Consider the following 18212-nt stretch of genomic DNA (forward strand, 5'->3'; position numbering starts at 1 on the left):
GAAGGTAACATCCAATTTCAACGTATGAAATTGGTTTCAATCTTATAAAAAGATTGGCCTGTGAGTATAACAGATATACTCCGTACAACAAATGTACTGTATATATGAGACTTTTTGATGTTCATCTCACCAGGTCTTCCATTCAATCATCGATAGCTAAAAAATAGCATATCTATGAATACAATTATAGACTAAAATTAATCTTTCAAGACGAATACAATTAATACTGATTTTTCAGTTCTAACATCAGCTTATCTGCGTTAAGCTTAAGTCCCGACTTAAATGACCAAGCTTAAGAATCAATAAAATTGGCAACACCCAAGTGCGCTTTCAAATTCTTAAGTTTGACTCACACCCACACTCAAATGGGTGCTTAGCTCATAATAAAATTAGAACACATAGAGGAAACAGAAGAAGAAAAATGCATAAGAAATACTTGAACTGAAAATAATATTTAACTGTTGCTCACAGAGGGCATACAATACACAGTGGCGAGAATTAAAGACTAAGTACGAAAATAAAATTACAAGCAGAAATTAAACTTGCTCTACTGCTGTAGAGCTTGAGAGAATGCTCCAAGGTTGCTTAGCTGAATTGTTGATGAAGTGGATGTCTTCCAAATGAGAGAAAAGCTTCAATATATAGGAAAAAGTGAGGACCGGACAAACTCTTCGCCCAAAGGAAGAAAGTCTTCATCGTCTAGAATGTAAGGACCTCCCATCACCACATGTCTATTTTTTCTGGCCTAGTCACTTTTTCTTGAAAGGTTGCAAAAGGTAAAACTACCTAACCATTTTAATAATGAAAAGGTAGGGAAGACTTTTTCATTAAAATAATGGTATGAGTATTTTATTGGCATTTTATAACTTAATCAGGCTCATTTTTCCAAGTAACTCAAGACTTTCGGATCTGAAACTCAGAATTAAATCCCATTAATACCCAAGAGAACCAGTATTTAAATTTTGTTCAAATCAGATTTGATGAAAATACGTCATAAGATGAATGTGAGCAAAAAGTAGGCAGTTTACCAACATCAATGGGTTTTTTTGGAAAAAATTAAATTATTGACCTTTCATCACCTCTTAACATATTTTGGACCAAAAATATAGGATAAGAGCAAAATGAGTACCAAAGACACAATAAAATAAGGGTATTGAACAACAAATAACTCTCACAAATTGAGAGTTATCATGCATCCAATCCACTTTTCTTATACACTTCATCTTATTCAAATCTTTCAACTCTTCACCAATGTGAGATATCTCAAAATCAACCACAATTCACCAACACTTCAATACTTAATCATCATGATGTCACCTCAATACTCTTGGTTCTTTCTTTGATATATATATAGATTACCCTTTTTTCGAGCTAGAGTCACATGCATATTAATTTATCTAATCCAACTTCGAAAATTAAACAGGCTATTGAACCAAACATCTTGTAGTTCCAATTACATGAGACAAATAACCCAGGTTCAAAAATCACTGATAAGACTGTTAGGCCGTTTACTAAACACTTATCTGGTAAGAGCGATGAGAGAGACCGAGAATCTTACGCGGTAAGAGCCATTACAAGGACCGAGAGTCTTATCCAGTAAGCGTGATGACAAGGATCGAGAGTGTTCCCCAGTTAGTGCTTATCGAATAAAAATGTTGCATAAGATGTCATTTAATGGACTAAAATCTTAACTAATAATTTCAATGAAAGTGTTGAGCGGTAAACAATCCCTATGTTTATTGACGAACTAAGAGGGTGTTCGGGATTGTTTATTTAAAACAACTTCTGTTTTTTCGTAAAAGTGGATATTAACTTATCTGGTGTTAAACCGGAGTTTTATAAAAAGTGTTTTGATTAGCTTATGGCGGTACTAAAATCTTAATAAGCTTATGGTTGTACCAAAACTTAATAAGTTGATAAATATTTCTTTTTTTCCATCCAAATACTAAAAACTCTGTCACGGTACCACAACAGAATAACTTAATAAGTTAGAAGAGAGTAATTTATCAAAAACTTCTTATTACCGGTGCCAAACAGGTGTAAATATTTTTTTTTCTCAATCCAAACACTAAAAGCTTCTTATTATCCGTAACACACCAAAATAAGTTAATAAACATTATAAATAAGCAATCCTAAATACCCCTAAAACAATTGAGTCAATTAAAAAGAAAAAGAAAAATGTAGGAAAACAACCCTAAATCAAGCTACTGAGTTTAGAGCATCTCCAACAAAATGGAGAAAGAAATATTTTGGACATATTTTTACTCTTCAATTCTAGTCTCGTTTTATTTCATTTTTTTTTATTGTAGATCTAACGTTCCCAAAGATTCTAAGAAATTGATCGCATGATTAAGGATGTGATTAGCAGTAAAATATTAAAAGAATAAGTTTTGATTATAGATGATAAAACATTAAATAAATAATGATTAAAAGTTTATTTAGAGCGGTGTACCTAAATGCTTACGCGATAAACGCTTACAATATTTTACTGGGTAAAATTATAGTACATCAAAATGGTATCGTATGCAACAATTTACTCAGTAAGCTCTTACCGGGGTAATAGTCGTCATCCCCACTTACCAAATAAGATTCTTCATCTTTACCATTACTCTTACCGGGTAAGATTTTTGACCCTTGCCATGTTATTCCGATAAGAAAAATTACTCAGTAAGCATTTATCGGTTAAGTGTTTGGTAAACAGGTTCTTAGCTTGATTAGGTTAATGAAGAATAATTTTTTTTGGAGATTGTGTGTGTGTAAAAATCATATTTTTATTTATGAATCCATCTAATAAGAGTAGCAAATAAATTAAAATAAACAAGTGGTACACATCGTCTTTTAACCCCACACCAAAGGGATGTTGCTCTCAAGTCCCTCTCCAACGCCGGCTTCAAATCCGTCAAACAAAGGCTTCTCCACCTCCAAATTCAACGCCACGTAATGACGAGATTCACGTCGACCAAGTTGTTTCCAACCATTTGATTCACGTCTACCACTATATCTGTGTTGCATATGATATTATTTTTGTTATTGAAATCTTACCTATAGGTAAATGATAATGTTAAATTTTACTGGTAAACGGTTCCATAGAATTAAAACCGCAAACCGAATCACAATTGCAGTTTGAGCAATTTTCTATATGACAAACGAAACTATGCATATCTTAAACCGCGAAATATGATACTGTATGGTTTATGCTGTTTATATATATATATATATATATATATATATATATATATATATATATAGGGTTGGGTTCACGTGAGATCAAAGGTTTTTCGTGAGACCCGTAAGACCAATTTATGTTCATTGATCAACTTTATAAGCTAATGGTCTAAAGTTGCACGGTGACAATTTTTGTAATTATTGAGAAGTCTCGTGACAATTTTGTGATTATGAATGTTCAGATTGTTGATCTAATCCAATGGTTGAGAATTGGTTTTACGGGTTTCACGAAAAACCATTGGTTTCACATGATCCCAAGTCTCTCTCTCTCTCTCCCTATATATATATATATAGAGGAGTGATCATATGAAAACCACCTTCATTTGTGTAAACCGTGCAAACCACCTTCATCTGTCGATTTCATTGTTTAATATATATATATATATATATATATATATATATATAGGGGCTTAATCAAATGATAACTATTTTGTTTGTGGTAACCGTGAGATCCAATCTCAACCAATCATTTTAATATATTAATTATTTTTTTTAAATTAATGTAAAATGACATGTTAGTAAATTACTAAATTTAGATTAAATATTTATTTATTAATTCCATACGTTTCAAACTTCCAATTAATTTTGATTTTACATTCCTAAATTACCACATGAAACCACAATCTTTTGGGTAGCACATGAAACCACAATCTTTTGGGTAGCACATGAAACCACAATCTTTTTTACCACATTGTAACAAAACATCTTGTGTTACCTAATACACTATTGGTATTGTAACACATTGTCCTACATCTGTAACTATTGGAATTTGTAGCCCCTTATGACTTATGAGTTCTTGGTTGTAGGCTACCAAAGAATTTTCACCATGAGTTTAGTGGTTTGGAAGTTGCCTTGTATAGTTTGATACTATGTGATTGAGATATTACACAAAGTGTAGTTGAATGCTCATTGACTGGATTACTTTCTTGTGTTTATGCAGCAACTTCACATCTCTATTGAAACTACAATCTTTTGGGTAACACATAAAACCACAATCTTTTTTACCACAATGTAACACAACATGTTCAACCAAAGCTTACAAATTGTTTTCCACCTCTTCTCGCACAACCAACAGGATATTCTGTGTTTTTTTTTTTTTTGATTTGATGAAATGTAATTTTAGAAGATTAACGGATTTCTAGGGCGCTCAAAATATTCTCATTAAATTAAAATTTTTGACCCTTTTGCTCTTATTTACATACTCACATTAAATATTGGAGAGTTATTTTTGGAATTTCAGTAATTAATTTTTCTTTTATTTTTAACCATTGATTATTAATTTGTATGGTTGAGATTGGATCTCATGGTTACCACAAACAATTCAGTTCTTCCTTGAATGGACCCATATATATATATATATACCCCAACCAAGTGTGCCGGTGGCACTGCCACATAGGGCCTCCAACCACGAGGGCTTTCAAGTATTTAGAAAAATATTTGCAATAAAGCTCATATAAAATTTAATGTTGTTATTCAAACAAGCTCAATATTTAGTGTAGTAGTAGATGCATTAGAGCTAGAGAGAGAACTTAGGTGGTGTTTGCTTCACAGAACATTTTTTGATGGAATGTAATCTGTTAAAAGAATTTGACCTTTAATGGATTGGAATGGAGTGTTGTCAGCTTTAACCACCTGTTTGGTTGGCGCACGTTGGAATGAAATCTGTTGGTCCCGTAAGGGTCTACAAGAATAGAAACAGTTTGTAGAAGGGGGTGGGGATGAATACAAACACAGTATTTTCAAAATATAAAATATATATTGATAGAGAAGATCAATACAGATTTTACAAGACTGTTTGCGGAAAGATAAGGTAAAGAAAACTTATCTAAACAATCTTTGGATACACACAGATCTTTAGCAAATACAAGAAAAGAGATTGCTAAAGGGAAGATCGTTTACTTAAGCTAGAAGATGCTTGAAGTAAGAATAGGATAACAGAGAGATGCGTGCACTGTGCATGGAGAAGAACACTTCTATTTATACCCAGTGCATTAAATGAATATTTAATGCAATATGGTAGGTTTAGAGTGCGTGTCAAGCCTTAAGAAGAAGGCTTGTCCTTTGCTACATTGAATAGTACAAAAGCACTATTTTTGAGCAAACATCATTGCCTAAAGTTGGTGGACAAAGAGTCGACTAATCGGCTCCGTACCGTACTAACTTTTGCAAGGGTATGGGTTTGTCCTTTGTGTGCATAAGGACAAGACAACAACAATCGTGCTAAGCAAGCTTCCTTTGATCGCTGAATGCTGGAATGACCTGGAAGTCTCATCATCATTCGCTGAAGCTAGAGCAGTATTCACACATATGTAGTCAGGCTTGTAATCACTGAATATCGCTTCAGATCACGTACTCGCCGGTCTCTAATCTTCAGTTTCAGTATTCGACGTTCACTGAAGGTTCTTTGGTGTGAGTGTTGTCTTCTTGAAGTATTGATGTCTCTGATGAATTTACAATGCAAGTTCTTCAGCGATCACTGAACATACTCAGTGATGATCGTTGGAACTGAAAATACAGAAACACAAATACAACGTGGAAGGAAAAAGGGATTATCATCAAATTACTGAGAGAGAGGATCAACAAAATCTGTTAAGGAATTATAGTTTGTCTGTTTGGTTCACCGAATGTAGCTTTGAAATTGGAATGAAATATTGATAAATGACTAAAATGTCTGTTTTGAAAATTTTAATTTTTTTAAAACCAAAATACCTTAATAAAATTATTTAATATGTAAAACAATATAAAATACACAACTCAAATATAACCATAAGCCAAACGACGTTACTAAAGCAATGGTGGTTCAGATCGGTGGTGGTTCACAATGGTTCAGATGATGTTGATCGATAGTGGTTCAGATCGATGGTGGTCCGCGGTGTTTCAGATGGACAGTGGTTCAGATTGGCGGTGGTGATGGTGTTCAGACTGATGGTTGTTCAAATCGTTGGTGGTCGGTGGCGTCCACCAGTGATTCAAACCGGTGGTGGTTTGTGGTGCTTCAGGTGGCGGTGGTCGGATATGGTTCGGATCAACGGTGACTCAGATCAATGATGGATCAGATCGTTGGTAGGCGATGGTTCAGATCGATGGTGGTGGGCGTGGTTCAGATCAACAATGACTGGGGGTGATTCAAATCAATAGTAGTTGGCGGCGGTTCAGATCGATGGTGGTCCGTTGTGGTTCAGATGGTGATGATCGACATTGGTTCAAATCCGTGGTATTCCATGGTGTTTCAGATGGCGGTGATTGGTTGTGGTTTAGATCAATGGTGGTCGGTGGTGGTTCTTATCGGTGGTGATTCAGATAGATGGTGGTTGAAGGTGCTCGACGATAGTCATATTGGGTTTTATGATATTATAGTATATTGGTTAAGGGCATGTGTGATATTATGGAAATAGAAAATTTAATTTCATCAAAATATCATGTAGTTGTTAAGAAATGTTAAATTCCTTTGTTTGTGGAATTTGTATAATTTTGAAGATTCATTTCATGAAAAAAAAAATGAACCAAAAGAGAGAATGTAATTTAGTGATTGAAATTTAACATTTCAATTCCATCAAATTTCTTCAAAATCTGCGAATAAAACGTTCCCTTAGTTTAAGCCTACTAAGGGGGGTGTTTGTGATTGCTTATCAAATTTGTTTTTTAACTTATTTCAGTGTGGCACCGGAGATAAACTGTTTTCTAGTGTTTGGGTAAGAAAAAAAATTGCTTATACCGGTGCCAAACCGGTAATAAGCAGTTTTTTGATAAGTTAATCCTTCTTGACTTATGAAAATCAACTTATCACCAGTTTACCATTTTAACCTTATGTAACACCCTTTGATCGACATCTCTTCTCAAGATATTCATCTTCACGAACACAAACAAACCCTCCGTTTCTATGCACCTCACAAACATCATCATCCAGCCAGATCACAAGCAAACCCCCAAATTCCAAATGTTTAAGGAAAACCCAATTCACAGTTTCAATTTGTAAATCTCCAACCCTTAAACAACTTCATCGCCATGGCAGCAAACTCACCCACCACCACCACAAGGAAAGAAGGCCAATTTCTCCTCCTTGGCCGTTACGAGATCGGGAAACTTCTCGGCCATGGCACCTTCTCCAAAGTCTACCTTGCTTGCAACGCCAAAACCAATGAATCTGTCGCCCTTGAAGTCATCGATAAGGGACAGATCTTGAAAGGGTGTTTAATCTCTCATATTAAACGTGAGATCTCCATCCTCCGTCGTGTCCGCCACCTAAACATCGTCCAACTCTTTGAAGCCTGAGAACATACTACTAGATGAAGATGGTAACTTGAAGGTCTCCGATTTTGGGCTTAGTGCCATTTCTGAACAAATCAGAGGTGATGGTTTGTTTCACACCTTTTATAGGACGCTGGCGTACGTCGCACCAGAGGTTTTAGGAAGAAAAGGATATGAAGCCTCCAAGGTTGATATTTGGTCTTGTGGGGTGATTTTGTTTGTGTTAATGGCTGGTCATTTACCATTTAATGATCAGAATGTTATGGTTATGTATAAAAAGATTTACAAAGGGGAATTTCGGTGTTGACGATGGTATAAATTTTTGTCAAATATATTATTATAAATGATAAAAAATAAATTTTTATATGTTAAAAAATCAAATAAGTTAATAAGCAATCACAAACACTCCTGTAAGTCAATAATACGGAAGATTGTCCTTTTTGATCATTTTGCATATATAAGCAAAATATGTCAAACACTGAAAACAACTTATCAGATTATTACTTTTTACAAAACTCCGATTTAATACCACATAAATTAATAAGCATTTAAAAAAAAAACATAAGTTATTAATAAACAATCCTAAATACCCCTAACTATTTTTCTTTTTGGTGTTTTCGCTTTTCTTCTTTACTTTTTCATTTTCTTCGCTTTAAATTGAAGTATATAAATTTTTAATGATTTTTTATTTTTATTTGTAAAGTTGACTTAAAGTATATAATTTTTCTAATTACTTTTTTTCCTAATTCTATATTAATACGATAATTAAATTATATAATTGTTTTTCTAGAAAAATTGATATTTATTTTTCAAACTCAAACCTAAAATGTCTTCTTTTGGATCTTCTACTTCGAGGATTCTTAGTTTTTCCAATTGGACTCAATAACTTTAATTATTTAGTGTTATTTTTTAATGATTTCTTCTATAATATTTGATTATTTAATAAAAATTTAGATTTTTTTTTAGTCATTGTTGATTTTTTTATATGTTTCATAGAACGGGGTCTTTTAATGACATGCATTTCCTAGCGTAGTAACTTCTACTTTTAATGGATTAAATCATCTTCGTCTTACTTACTTGATTTGACACCGTCGATCATTGTCGACCATCACCGACCACTACGGATTTGAACCACCGTTATCTGAACCACCGCAGACCACCACTTATCTAAACTAATGCCAATCAATCATCAATCTGAACTACCGCCGATTACCACTCAATCTGAACCACAACCGACCACCACATATCTGAACCACAATACTTGGATTTCAGTTTTCAAAATTTTCAAAAAATGGTATTTTGGTCATTTACCAATATCGCGTTTCAATTCCAAAGCTATGTTATCTGAACCAAACAGACAAATTTCAATTTTTTTGGCAGATAAACGTGTTAATGCGAAGTTTAGCGCTAAAATTCACCATGTCCGTTTAAGATGAGTATTTGACATGACATCCATTCACAAGTGAATTCAATCTGAATAAACCTTCACTGGTCAATATTCACAAATGAATTCAATCTACATTACTTGTTTTGTGATCAACCACCAAAGCTCATAACTTGAACCACACCACACATCTCCTCTCGAAACAGAACTCATTTGAGAAAGAATCAACAAATTTCATAACTTATTACAACTTAAATCAGTTCATAAGAAACACAAAGCAATATTTACTTCAACAGCAAAACATGAAAAGCTACATAGCAGTTGAATCATTTGCGTTGTTGTGGGTAAGCAAGATTACATACCCGAAAACGGAATCAATAATCCACACGGCGGTAATAGACGTATTCATCTGGTTTCTTTACACCCATGTCGGTTTCAACTCTCTCTCCGATCTTTCCATCTTCATACCTCAATCCTTCATCAATTGCAAGCCCTGCTACTCCCCCAGTATTTGTTCCAAAAGCCAATCCCAACCCTGATCCCATCTTTCCATTTCTGGGTTTTTGATCATAATGAGCATAATCCATCGGCGCGCTAGGCCCGCCGCTGACACTCGCGTAGCTGAACTGCCGGTCAATTGATGGCCGTGGAGAAGAGGACGGAGCTGCCTGAGAATAGCATCCTCCCTGATAATATAGAGAATACGGATCCGATTGCGAGACGCTGTGGTATGGTGGAGGCGCCTGCCGGGCGGCGGAAAGAGGGGAGGCAGCTGGTGCCGGAGGTGGATTCGGAAGAGAAGAATAAGAACCGTACGGAGACGGTGATGATGGCAATCTACCGTAAGAGGGTGGAGGCGGTGAGGCATAATAAAATGGTGGCTTTTGGGTGTTTTGGTAATCGGGTAGAGCCCGTTCACGGAGAGCAATTTTCAGACGGATCTTACCGTTGAGACGACCAGATGGGCGGCGGACATCGAACGTTCGAATTCGGTCCGAGTTTTCAGGATCAGGCAAGTCCCCCAGTGGAACGCGGAGGGTTCCTACTAATGGTTTCGGCGTGTCGGAGGGTTTGGCATGGAAGATTTCTAGGGTAAGAACGGCGGCGAAGGGGGTTGACGGTAAAGGGACGACGAAGCGTTCGTTCCAAACGGGTTTGGTGGAATTGGAATCGTCCGATTTGGTGGCTAGGCGGCGATTTGGATCGACCCAGAAGATGACGTACGGGTTGAGATTTCCGTTTCTCCAGTTGACATTCTTGAGATGTTTGGCGGAAACGATTGTGATCTCGAGATAGATAGGTTTTTGGAGAAGCCGGTGGTGGTGGTGGACGGCGGCGGTGGCCATGGAGAAGAAAATCAGATAAATTAAAATGATAAAATATAGGGGTTGTTTATGTTAAAATAAAACAAAATGGTAAGTGCTCAAAAACAACCTTTATTTTTATAAAATTTAGCTAAATTAACCCTTGTTTTTTATAAAAAGTAACTAAAAAACCCCTGTTCTTATAAAAAATAACCAAAACAACCCTCAACTTTATAAAAATGATGGTTTCATCTTCATCTTGGGATCGTTCATTTGTGTGCATGTTACAAACGGGGTTGTTGTTTTTGGATTTATTAATTTTCTGTATGTTCATATCATTTGTTTTTTTGGATTCAGCTGGAATGGGCTTTTGGTTTTGCACAAGCCGATTACATGTTTGGCTTTTCTGGAATGTAGACAGTTTTTGCATTCGAGATTATTGGCTTTGATATATTTGACAAAGGGCCTCAGTTTTGGTTTTGGGTTTTTATAGATTGGTTTCTTTAATTTCTTGGTTTCTAAATGATGTAATTGGGTTTATTTTTAAGCCTTTTTTGGTTTTTATTACAAAACATTTTTTAGGTAATGTTGAAATTTGTAAAAATGGGATGCTCGTTTAATAGCTTGTAAGTTATTTTAATCTTTCAATAAGTTTTTTCGGAGCTTCATCCTCTTTTCCAAGCAAAAAGTAATTGACATACCTAAAACATAATGATGATGAATAAATATGTTAAATTATATAAATATATCTATGAATTCAACGTTGATTTTCTAATGAGTAAAATAGACAATTTATACAAATTCAGACATTTATCAGTTTACAAAATCAGTCTTATTTATTCAAATTTCAGAATTCAGCACCACCTCTTATTAAGTTACAGACTTCAACACCTCTTATCTTATTCAATGATTATTTTATAAAGGATTACTTAATTGAAAAGTACCCCCCCTCCCCAATATCATGAAGTGCAATACATTATGTGATTTTGTTATGCCGTGGTTTTTCTCCAAAACATTTTGGAGAAGGATTGATGAATGACATTACGTAAATTCTCTAAGATATGTTTTTTTTTTCTGCATTTGTTGTTTAAGCCTTTTTTTCATCCCTAATATTTCACACGGAATGCGATTGCTATCTAAAGTACTTGAACTTCAATTGGAATCTCGTATTTATACAAAATGATTTTTTTTGCATTTTATAATTAAATTTTACATCCCACCGCATTGCATGAATACACAACTAGTTTATTTTTAAAAAAAAAATTGGGCCGAAGTTATGTTCCAATTCCATGTCTAAACACTTAAAGAGTAAATACTACTAGTCAATCTAGGCCCATATGAACGTGCTTCTACGAATCAGTTTTCCAATTAAAGTAAACGAAATCCCCAAATCTCATTTTCAGACAAACCCTAGGAATTCTCAATCGGAAAAACAGGAAAAGAAATCGGAGATGACGAAGACCACGACGACGACTACGAACGACACCACCACTTCTGCCCCTATCAAAAACCCTAAAAAGACTAATATCTTAGATCATCACTCCATCAAGCACTTACTCGATGAAACTGTCACTGAGGTACACCACAATTTCACTAACAAGCATCTTGAATTTCACATTTCACGTTATCTATTAATCATTCTGCTTCAATGGTCACATTTTTGTTTTTGTTTTTGTCTAGATCGTGACGAATCGCGGTTACGGTGAAGATGTAAGAACGAGTAACGTTAGATTGTTGATCGGAGCGATTATTATCATCATCGCCCTCTTTGCTCAGTTTTACAATAAGAAGTTTCCGGATAACAAAAATTTCCTCATTGGATGCATCGTATTATATCCTTTTTACGTCTGAAATTGAATTTCTATTGTAGTGTGTTACTGCATTACGTTTACAAAAATGGATCAATGAACTTTCAGTGTTCTCAGTTTTACCTCAAAGGAGATAAATGATTTATAGTGTTATGCTTCTTATACTGGTAGACCGACAATTGAGTTCGTTTGATCTTTGACTATGGCAAGTATGTGTTATTCAATGGGATATTGCAGCTGATCATCTACACGAAGGAAAAGAATGCAATTTTGTTTACCTACCCTCCTGCAGTAAGTTTTTTTTACTTATTCTGGATTGATTATTGATATTCAGCCTTATGTGGATCTATTTGAAATGTTAATATAGATGATGTACCTTATAGGCTATATTCTGATGCTATTCTTATTGTGATGGCATGGTTGACATGTAATGTTATGCCTTCATTCAAAATAGTCGAATTGCTTGTACTTTCTATTGAAGGATTGTTAAACCTGGAATAATATTTCAAATCATATGCTTTAGTTGACTTATTTTTAGTTTGTCAAGCCATCAAGATAATATATCTTCTAGCATATTTTGCTATATAGAAAATTAAAATTGGCAATGAGATGATTGTGTCGCATGATCATCTAATTGCATAAAAACAAGGTCAGCTTTTCAAGGTGTTCTCCCTCGGAAAGTCTTTATTTGCTTTTTCTTTATTCATAGACTTACATTAAGTTTTACCTTATGTGTGCGTCTTCCCTCCTTATCTCTGTCTTTTCTTCTTTTCTATCTTTAAGGAAATGCCTTCTTTTATTGTCTCAGGACTTGAGTCTTCTGTCTTTAAATAACCACCATTATCTTTCATCACACTAGTTAAGGTTGTTAGTTACCTGTTGTTGTCTCAAGAGAAGTAAATTCTTTTCTGATAACTCTTTAAGCCTTGTATGTTTGTAAGTCGTTTAATATAGTGCACTCTCATGCTCAAATCTAAAATATTGTTGTGCTGCAAGCCAAGACCCTTTTGGAGAATTTTAGAAAATTAAAATATATGGATCTCATTTAAGTCATAACACCAATACTTATGTTCAGTAAACATAAGCCCCAAATGAACACATATTTTAAGTTTTAACCAACTTTTGCAGTTACTAAAAACAGTTTTAGCAATAAGATCACAATTTCAGCTATGATGATAACCTCTAGTTTTTAAAGATAGTCTTTTGAATGTTCAAGGGATAACTAAAGGTAATGAACTGGATGATTTCAATCTGTGTACTTCAGTTAGCTATATGTTTAATTTTATACTCCTAGGTTAATCCCCAAGAATAATGCTAATGTTTGGCCTTTATTTGACTTGTGTTTACATAAAAGCCTTAGTGACTTTTTGTTAGATTGAACTGCAAAGGATCTTTGCATCATGGTCGATAAGATATCATGAACACCATACCTGAGCTGTAACTGTCATGCCAATCTTAGGTGGTAGCACATCTATTCCTTCTTGGCTGGTTATAGAATATAGTGTTTCCTAAAAGAATGTTGCATCGTAGCTTGCAATGGCCATGGTTGTGTTTTCAAAACAATCGTGATTACAAATTGGCCTCGTGAAGATGTTTCATTATGCACATTGTGTTGTCGGTTAAGAATAAATCCCAACTTATATATTAATTTGGACCAGGCTTTTATTTCACCATCTAGGACCGCACCTGCTATGGCCATGGTTTTAGCATGGATCTGTTATTGTTTATCAAGAACATATCATATGCTTAAGAATGATAAAGGATAAGAAACTGCTGCATGACCTAACTGCTTGGTAGCATATAGGTCGAACCATAAATAGCATTCTGAAAAATAGAGTTATTGATAGGCAACATTCTTTTTGTTGTAAACAATATAAACTGCTAAAGCTACTAAAAACCAAGAAGAGCTTAGTCAAAATGAAAGAAGTGGAGCTAGGATAAGCTGTATGATTGGATTGGCAACCCTTACATCTTCATCAATCATCAAACATGCGGCTGGAAAAATTTAGTAAAAACTTCTTAATCTTGATCATTTATACCCATGAGCAACATTAGTGAACGAATCATTAGGAGAAACTCCTTAGCTCAATATTTTGAAAAGACCGTCGGCATTATTCTTGCATGCATGTCACTAATTATGTGGACAATACTCCAAAGAAGTTCTAGCAAATACCTAAAACTTGATGACCTCCTACCAAGGGATCCCATTTGTATTGTACTTTAGCAGAACTAAGCTAAATCTTAGCTTCACCAAAGGTGCTATATTTGATAACATGATATTGCAAAATGGATCTGCAAATCAAGCTCCATTACGTCTGTTTTGAGTGCCATTCCAACCTCTTTTGTCAAAGTTGCTCATTTACCATTTTTTGCTTTAGAATGGCCATCCGAAGACTGTGCTACCCTGCTTGAAGGCCAATTGCATTTGAGTTTATTTGTATTTTAAAGGCATTATTTGAAGCTCTTATCTTAATAATATTAACCGTGAAGATTGTTGGTGCGAGTGTGTGACAACGCGCCCCACATGAATATAAAATGAAATTTGTGAGCTTCTTATATGCCCTAGGTTGTGGGATACAATAATTTTTATCATGGTTTAGAAGTTATTGGGCTAGTCTATTACTTTGGGCTTGTCATGTTACAAGATGGTATCATAGCTAAACCATATTCCATCATAATAGTTGGTGCAAATCTTATCGAGCATGATGACTCCTTGAGCAGGTGCTTTTGTAACATCTTAGCTGAATCTCACATTGCCGATGAACAAGGAGGTTGATGCCTTAATGGTGGGCCTAACAAGGATATCAGGATTTTAAGTGGGGGATTTGTGACAACTTGTCCTACATGAACAGAAAATGAGATTTGTGAGCTCTTTACAAGGCCCAGGCTGTGGGCTACTAGTAACTTCCACCACGGTTTTAAGTTGATTTAGAAGTTATTGGGCTAGTCTATTGCTTTGGGCTTAGGGAGTCATATTTAACATGCAATATAGTATTGGAATTGCATATATGGTGGCCTTTATGAGGTAATGTCCTACATTCTTAAGGTTCTACAATTGACCATAAAGATTCAGAAAATTCTAACTTGAATTTCAAAGTATAAATTTCTACACAGCCTTTCTTATTTTCAAGTTCTTTTGCATATGATCTTTATCTGCAATTTTTTTTTACCCACACTGTGCAGAAGCTGGGGGGTTCATGGAAAAAACCGCTGTACCATTTGGGGTGGAGGTCGCCAGGTCGGCTGTATAAACACCACCACCCCCCCCCCTTTTTCAGGTGGGATATACAAGGCTGATTTGGTTTATTAGAAAATCATTGTGGGTCTTGGTGGGGAGAAGATGGGCTATATTATTTAGGTTTAATACGTCTAACTTCATTTTTTTGCAACTTGTTGCTTTCCGGATGGTCTTTTACAGCTGTATATGTAATAGAAAAACCTCACAGTATCTAGTAAACTATATTCAGTGCCCCAGGGACCTTAGACTTCCCTAACTATATCACTTTTCGTAGTTGCTTCAGTATCTGTAATAAGCAAACAATGTTACATCATGTTATTAGGATATCAGTTATTTAGTCTAGTTATTTCATTGATATATCTTGCATGACATTTTGACGCAAATGTTCAAAAATTGACTGATGTAGAACTTGACCTGTTTTCAGCTTTTGACAGAGCTGGCATCCTTCTTCATTGATCAAGTTTGTTGTTATCTTGACAGGGCTCTGTTTACACTAGCACCGGCTTGATGGTTTCTTCTAAGTTGCCCAGATTCTCTGACATGTATACTCTTACGATAGCTAGCACTGATTCTAAATCTATTTCTGCAAAACCAACCGTGGAGTTCACCAAAAGCGTGACAAAATGGTCTCTCTCTCCTCTCTAACAATTTCCAGTTTACATTGTCATCGATGTAGATCTTTTTCTCTTGACCTAACACATGTAGAACCAAACACAATCTAACCATAATTATTTAAAAAAAAGTATTTTTTTTTCCTCGATCTCGATCTTTAAACATCTTAAAGTTGAATTTGTGTAAAGGGAAGAAGAAAAAGATTTGGTATTTATTGTGTAGGGTGGTTTAGGGATTTATGAGTTTCTGGATGATTTTGCAGGTTCACAAAGGATGGAGTGTTGGTGGAAGGGCTGTTTTGGAAAGATGTTGAGGGACTTGTAAACGAGTATGCTAATGCTACAGATAACAAAAAGCGCAAGTGAAGGAGTGAGTGAGAATTTGTAGTGGTATTTTAGTTGATATTTTGTTGAACCTACAAATATAATATTGCTTTGCATATGGGAAGGTTTTCGTTTCATCTTGCCTTTTGCATTTCGCACTCATTGCTTCACATATATACTTTTTAAATATATATAGGCTGACAGTCTCGTATTCTTTTATTAAATTTACAGATTGGACTAATATTTATGAGTTCTCTTACTTTTGATAGTATGCAATATTTTTTACGGTTTACTTGAAGTTGGAATTTAGGGGTCGTTTACCAAACATTTACTCATAGGTGGTTACCGGTAAAATTTAACACTATTATTTACTTACCGTGTAAGATTTTAGTATACTAAAACGACATCGTATGCAACAATTTACTAGGTAAGCGCTTACCATGGTAAGAGTCGTCGTCCTTACTTATCGGTTAAGACTTTTGGTCCTTGTCTCGTTCTTACCGTGTAAGATTCTTAGTTCTTACCATATTCGTCTGGTGAGGTAGTATGACTTGATATGTGCTTATCCGAATAAGTGTTTGGTAAATGACTCCTTAGTTTTAACAAATTTTTGGGTTCATCGCATCTTTAATTTATCAGTTGTTACTTTGGAAAGTATCTATGATGTGAGGACTATAGAATATGGTTGATTTGTTGATCTTTTTACTAAGTTATATGTTTGGATTTAATTTTTTTAATTCATAGTTTAAACTTTATATTCCATAATTAGTTTAAACTAGTCAAACTAAACCATCTTTTGTGGTCTCGTTTGACCGCTATGGACACTTCAATTCAAACCGCACGGTTTGTAAAAATCTCAAACTTGCGGTCTGGTCTGGTTTGCTAAAAGAGAAGGTTAAACTGCCATATTGGATCTCATATACTCCTACTCGTATTTCACTTTCCTCTCATACATACACCTAAATTAAGGGTTCACAAAAACTTGACCAGAGAATTCTCACTGCTTTGCCTTCGATGTCAAGCCCGCATGGCTTTTATGGGCTAGGCCACACACGTGCTATAATGGCAATTAGGGGGAGTTAGCAAAGTTAGACAAGATTGGAATGGGCATAAGAACAGTTTCCATGTTTTTAGTTTATCCAGGTGCTTGCTGGCAAGTGGCTAGTTGCGCACTTGCGAGAGACGGATTCCACCATTTCCTGAAACATGAAACTCAATCCAAAAGAATTTAAATAGTAGTTACCTGATGCTAAATCAAGTTGTAAAATCCACAAAAATATTGGTTTAGGGTCATTTAAACTCAATCTAACCCGATGAACTTGATACCCTTCTATTCCTTTGATTTAAATACGATCATTAAGTTCTTTATTAGTACGTAAATAGATAACATCACTTTTTCATATATATATATATACATACATATATATATATATATATATATATGGAAAGGTTCAAACGAGAACCCCTATGATTTACGAGAACGCGAGAACAACCTATTAACCTCATATTGTGATAAAAATTAAAATTTAAAAAGATTCAAAAAAAATTGAGATTCAAAAGGGTAATAATGGAAATTGATATTATAAAATCTTAAACACGATTACACGATCACATGACAATCCTCAAATTAGAGTGATTATCCTTATCTTTTTGATAGGGAGGGGGAGGACCCCTCCAAATCAAGAAAAAACACTAAAACGCTAAAACAACAACAATGAAGCGCTCGGGTAGGAGGAAACCTCAACTACCAGAATCCAAGGCACCCAGAAGGGAAAGAAAGAAAGAGGCAAAGAAGAAGAAAGACGAGAAGAGAGGGGAAAGGAGAGAAAGAAGAGGGGGAGAAAAAGAGAAGAGGGAAAGAGAAGAAGAGGGAGAGGAAGAGGGAGAGAGAGAAATAGAAAGAAGCCGACCACAAGGGAAGGGCCCAAGCCAAGCCAAGACCGGGAAACAACGGGGGACACCACAAGGGCAGGAGAAGGGGCCTAAAAAGGCACACCTTAGACCGCACCAAGAAAACCAGGAGAGCAGAGGAGCTCACACAAAGAACAGACAACACAAAAGAACAAACGG

The 18212-nt window shown here is 35.2% G+C and overlaps 2 protein-coding genes across 2 annotated transcripts; one reads left to right on the forward strand and one right to left on the reverse strand.

Annotated features, from left to right (window-relative positions):
• Nucleotides 1-9073: 9073 nt before the first annotated feature.
• Nucleotides 9074-10203, reverse strand: LOC112524775. Its single transcript, XM_025134729.1, has one exon. It carries the CDS (start codon nucleotides 10201-10203, stop codon nucleotides 9232-9234), a length of 972 nt encoding a protein of 323 aa, XP_024990497.1. The 3' UTR covers nucleotides 9074-9231.
• A 1300-nt stretch (nucleotides 10204-11503) lies between these two features.
• Nucleotides 11504-16282, forward strand: LOC112524721 (probable signal peptidase complex subunit 2). Its single transcript, XM_025134679.1, has 5 exons — nucleotides 11504-11738; nucleotides 11842-11993; nucleotides 12179-12260; nucleotides 15688-15833; nucleotides 16082-16282. The coding sequence occupies exons 1-5, from the start codon at nucleotides 11613-11615 to the stop codon at nucleotides 16182-16184; spliced, it is 609 nt and encodes a 202-aa protein (XP_024990447.1). The 5' UTR covers nucleotides 11504-11612; the 3' UTR covers nucleotides 16185-16282.
• The last annotated feature ends 1930 nt before the right edge of the window (nucleotides 16283-18212 follow it).

The sequence above is a fragment of the Cynara cardunculus genome (genome assembly GCF_001531365.2).
Source record: "Cynara cardunculus var. scolymus isolate 2C chromosome LG 13, CcrdV1, whole genome shotgun sequence".
Classification (NCBI taxonomy): domain Eukaryota; kingdom Viridiplantae; phylum Streptophyta; class Magnoliopsida; order Asterales; family Asteraceae; genus Cynara; species Cynara cardunculus.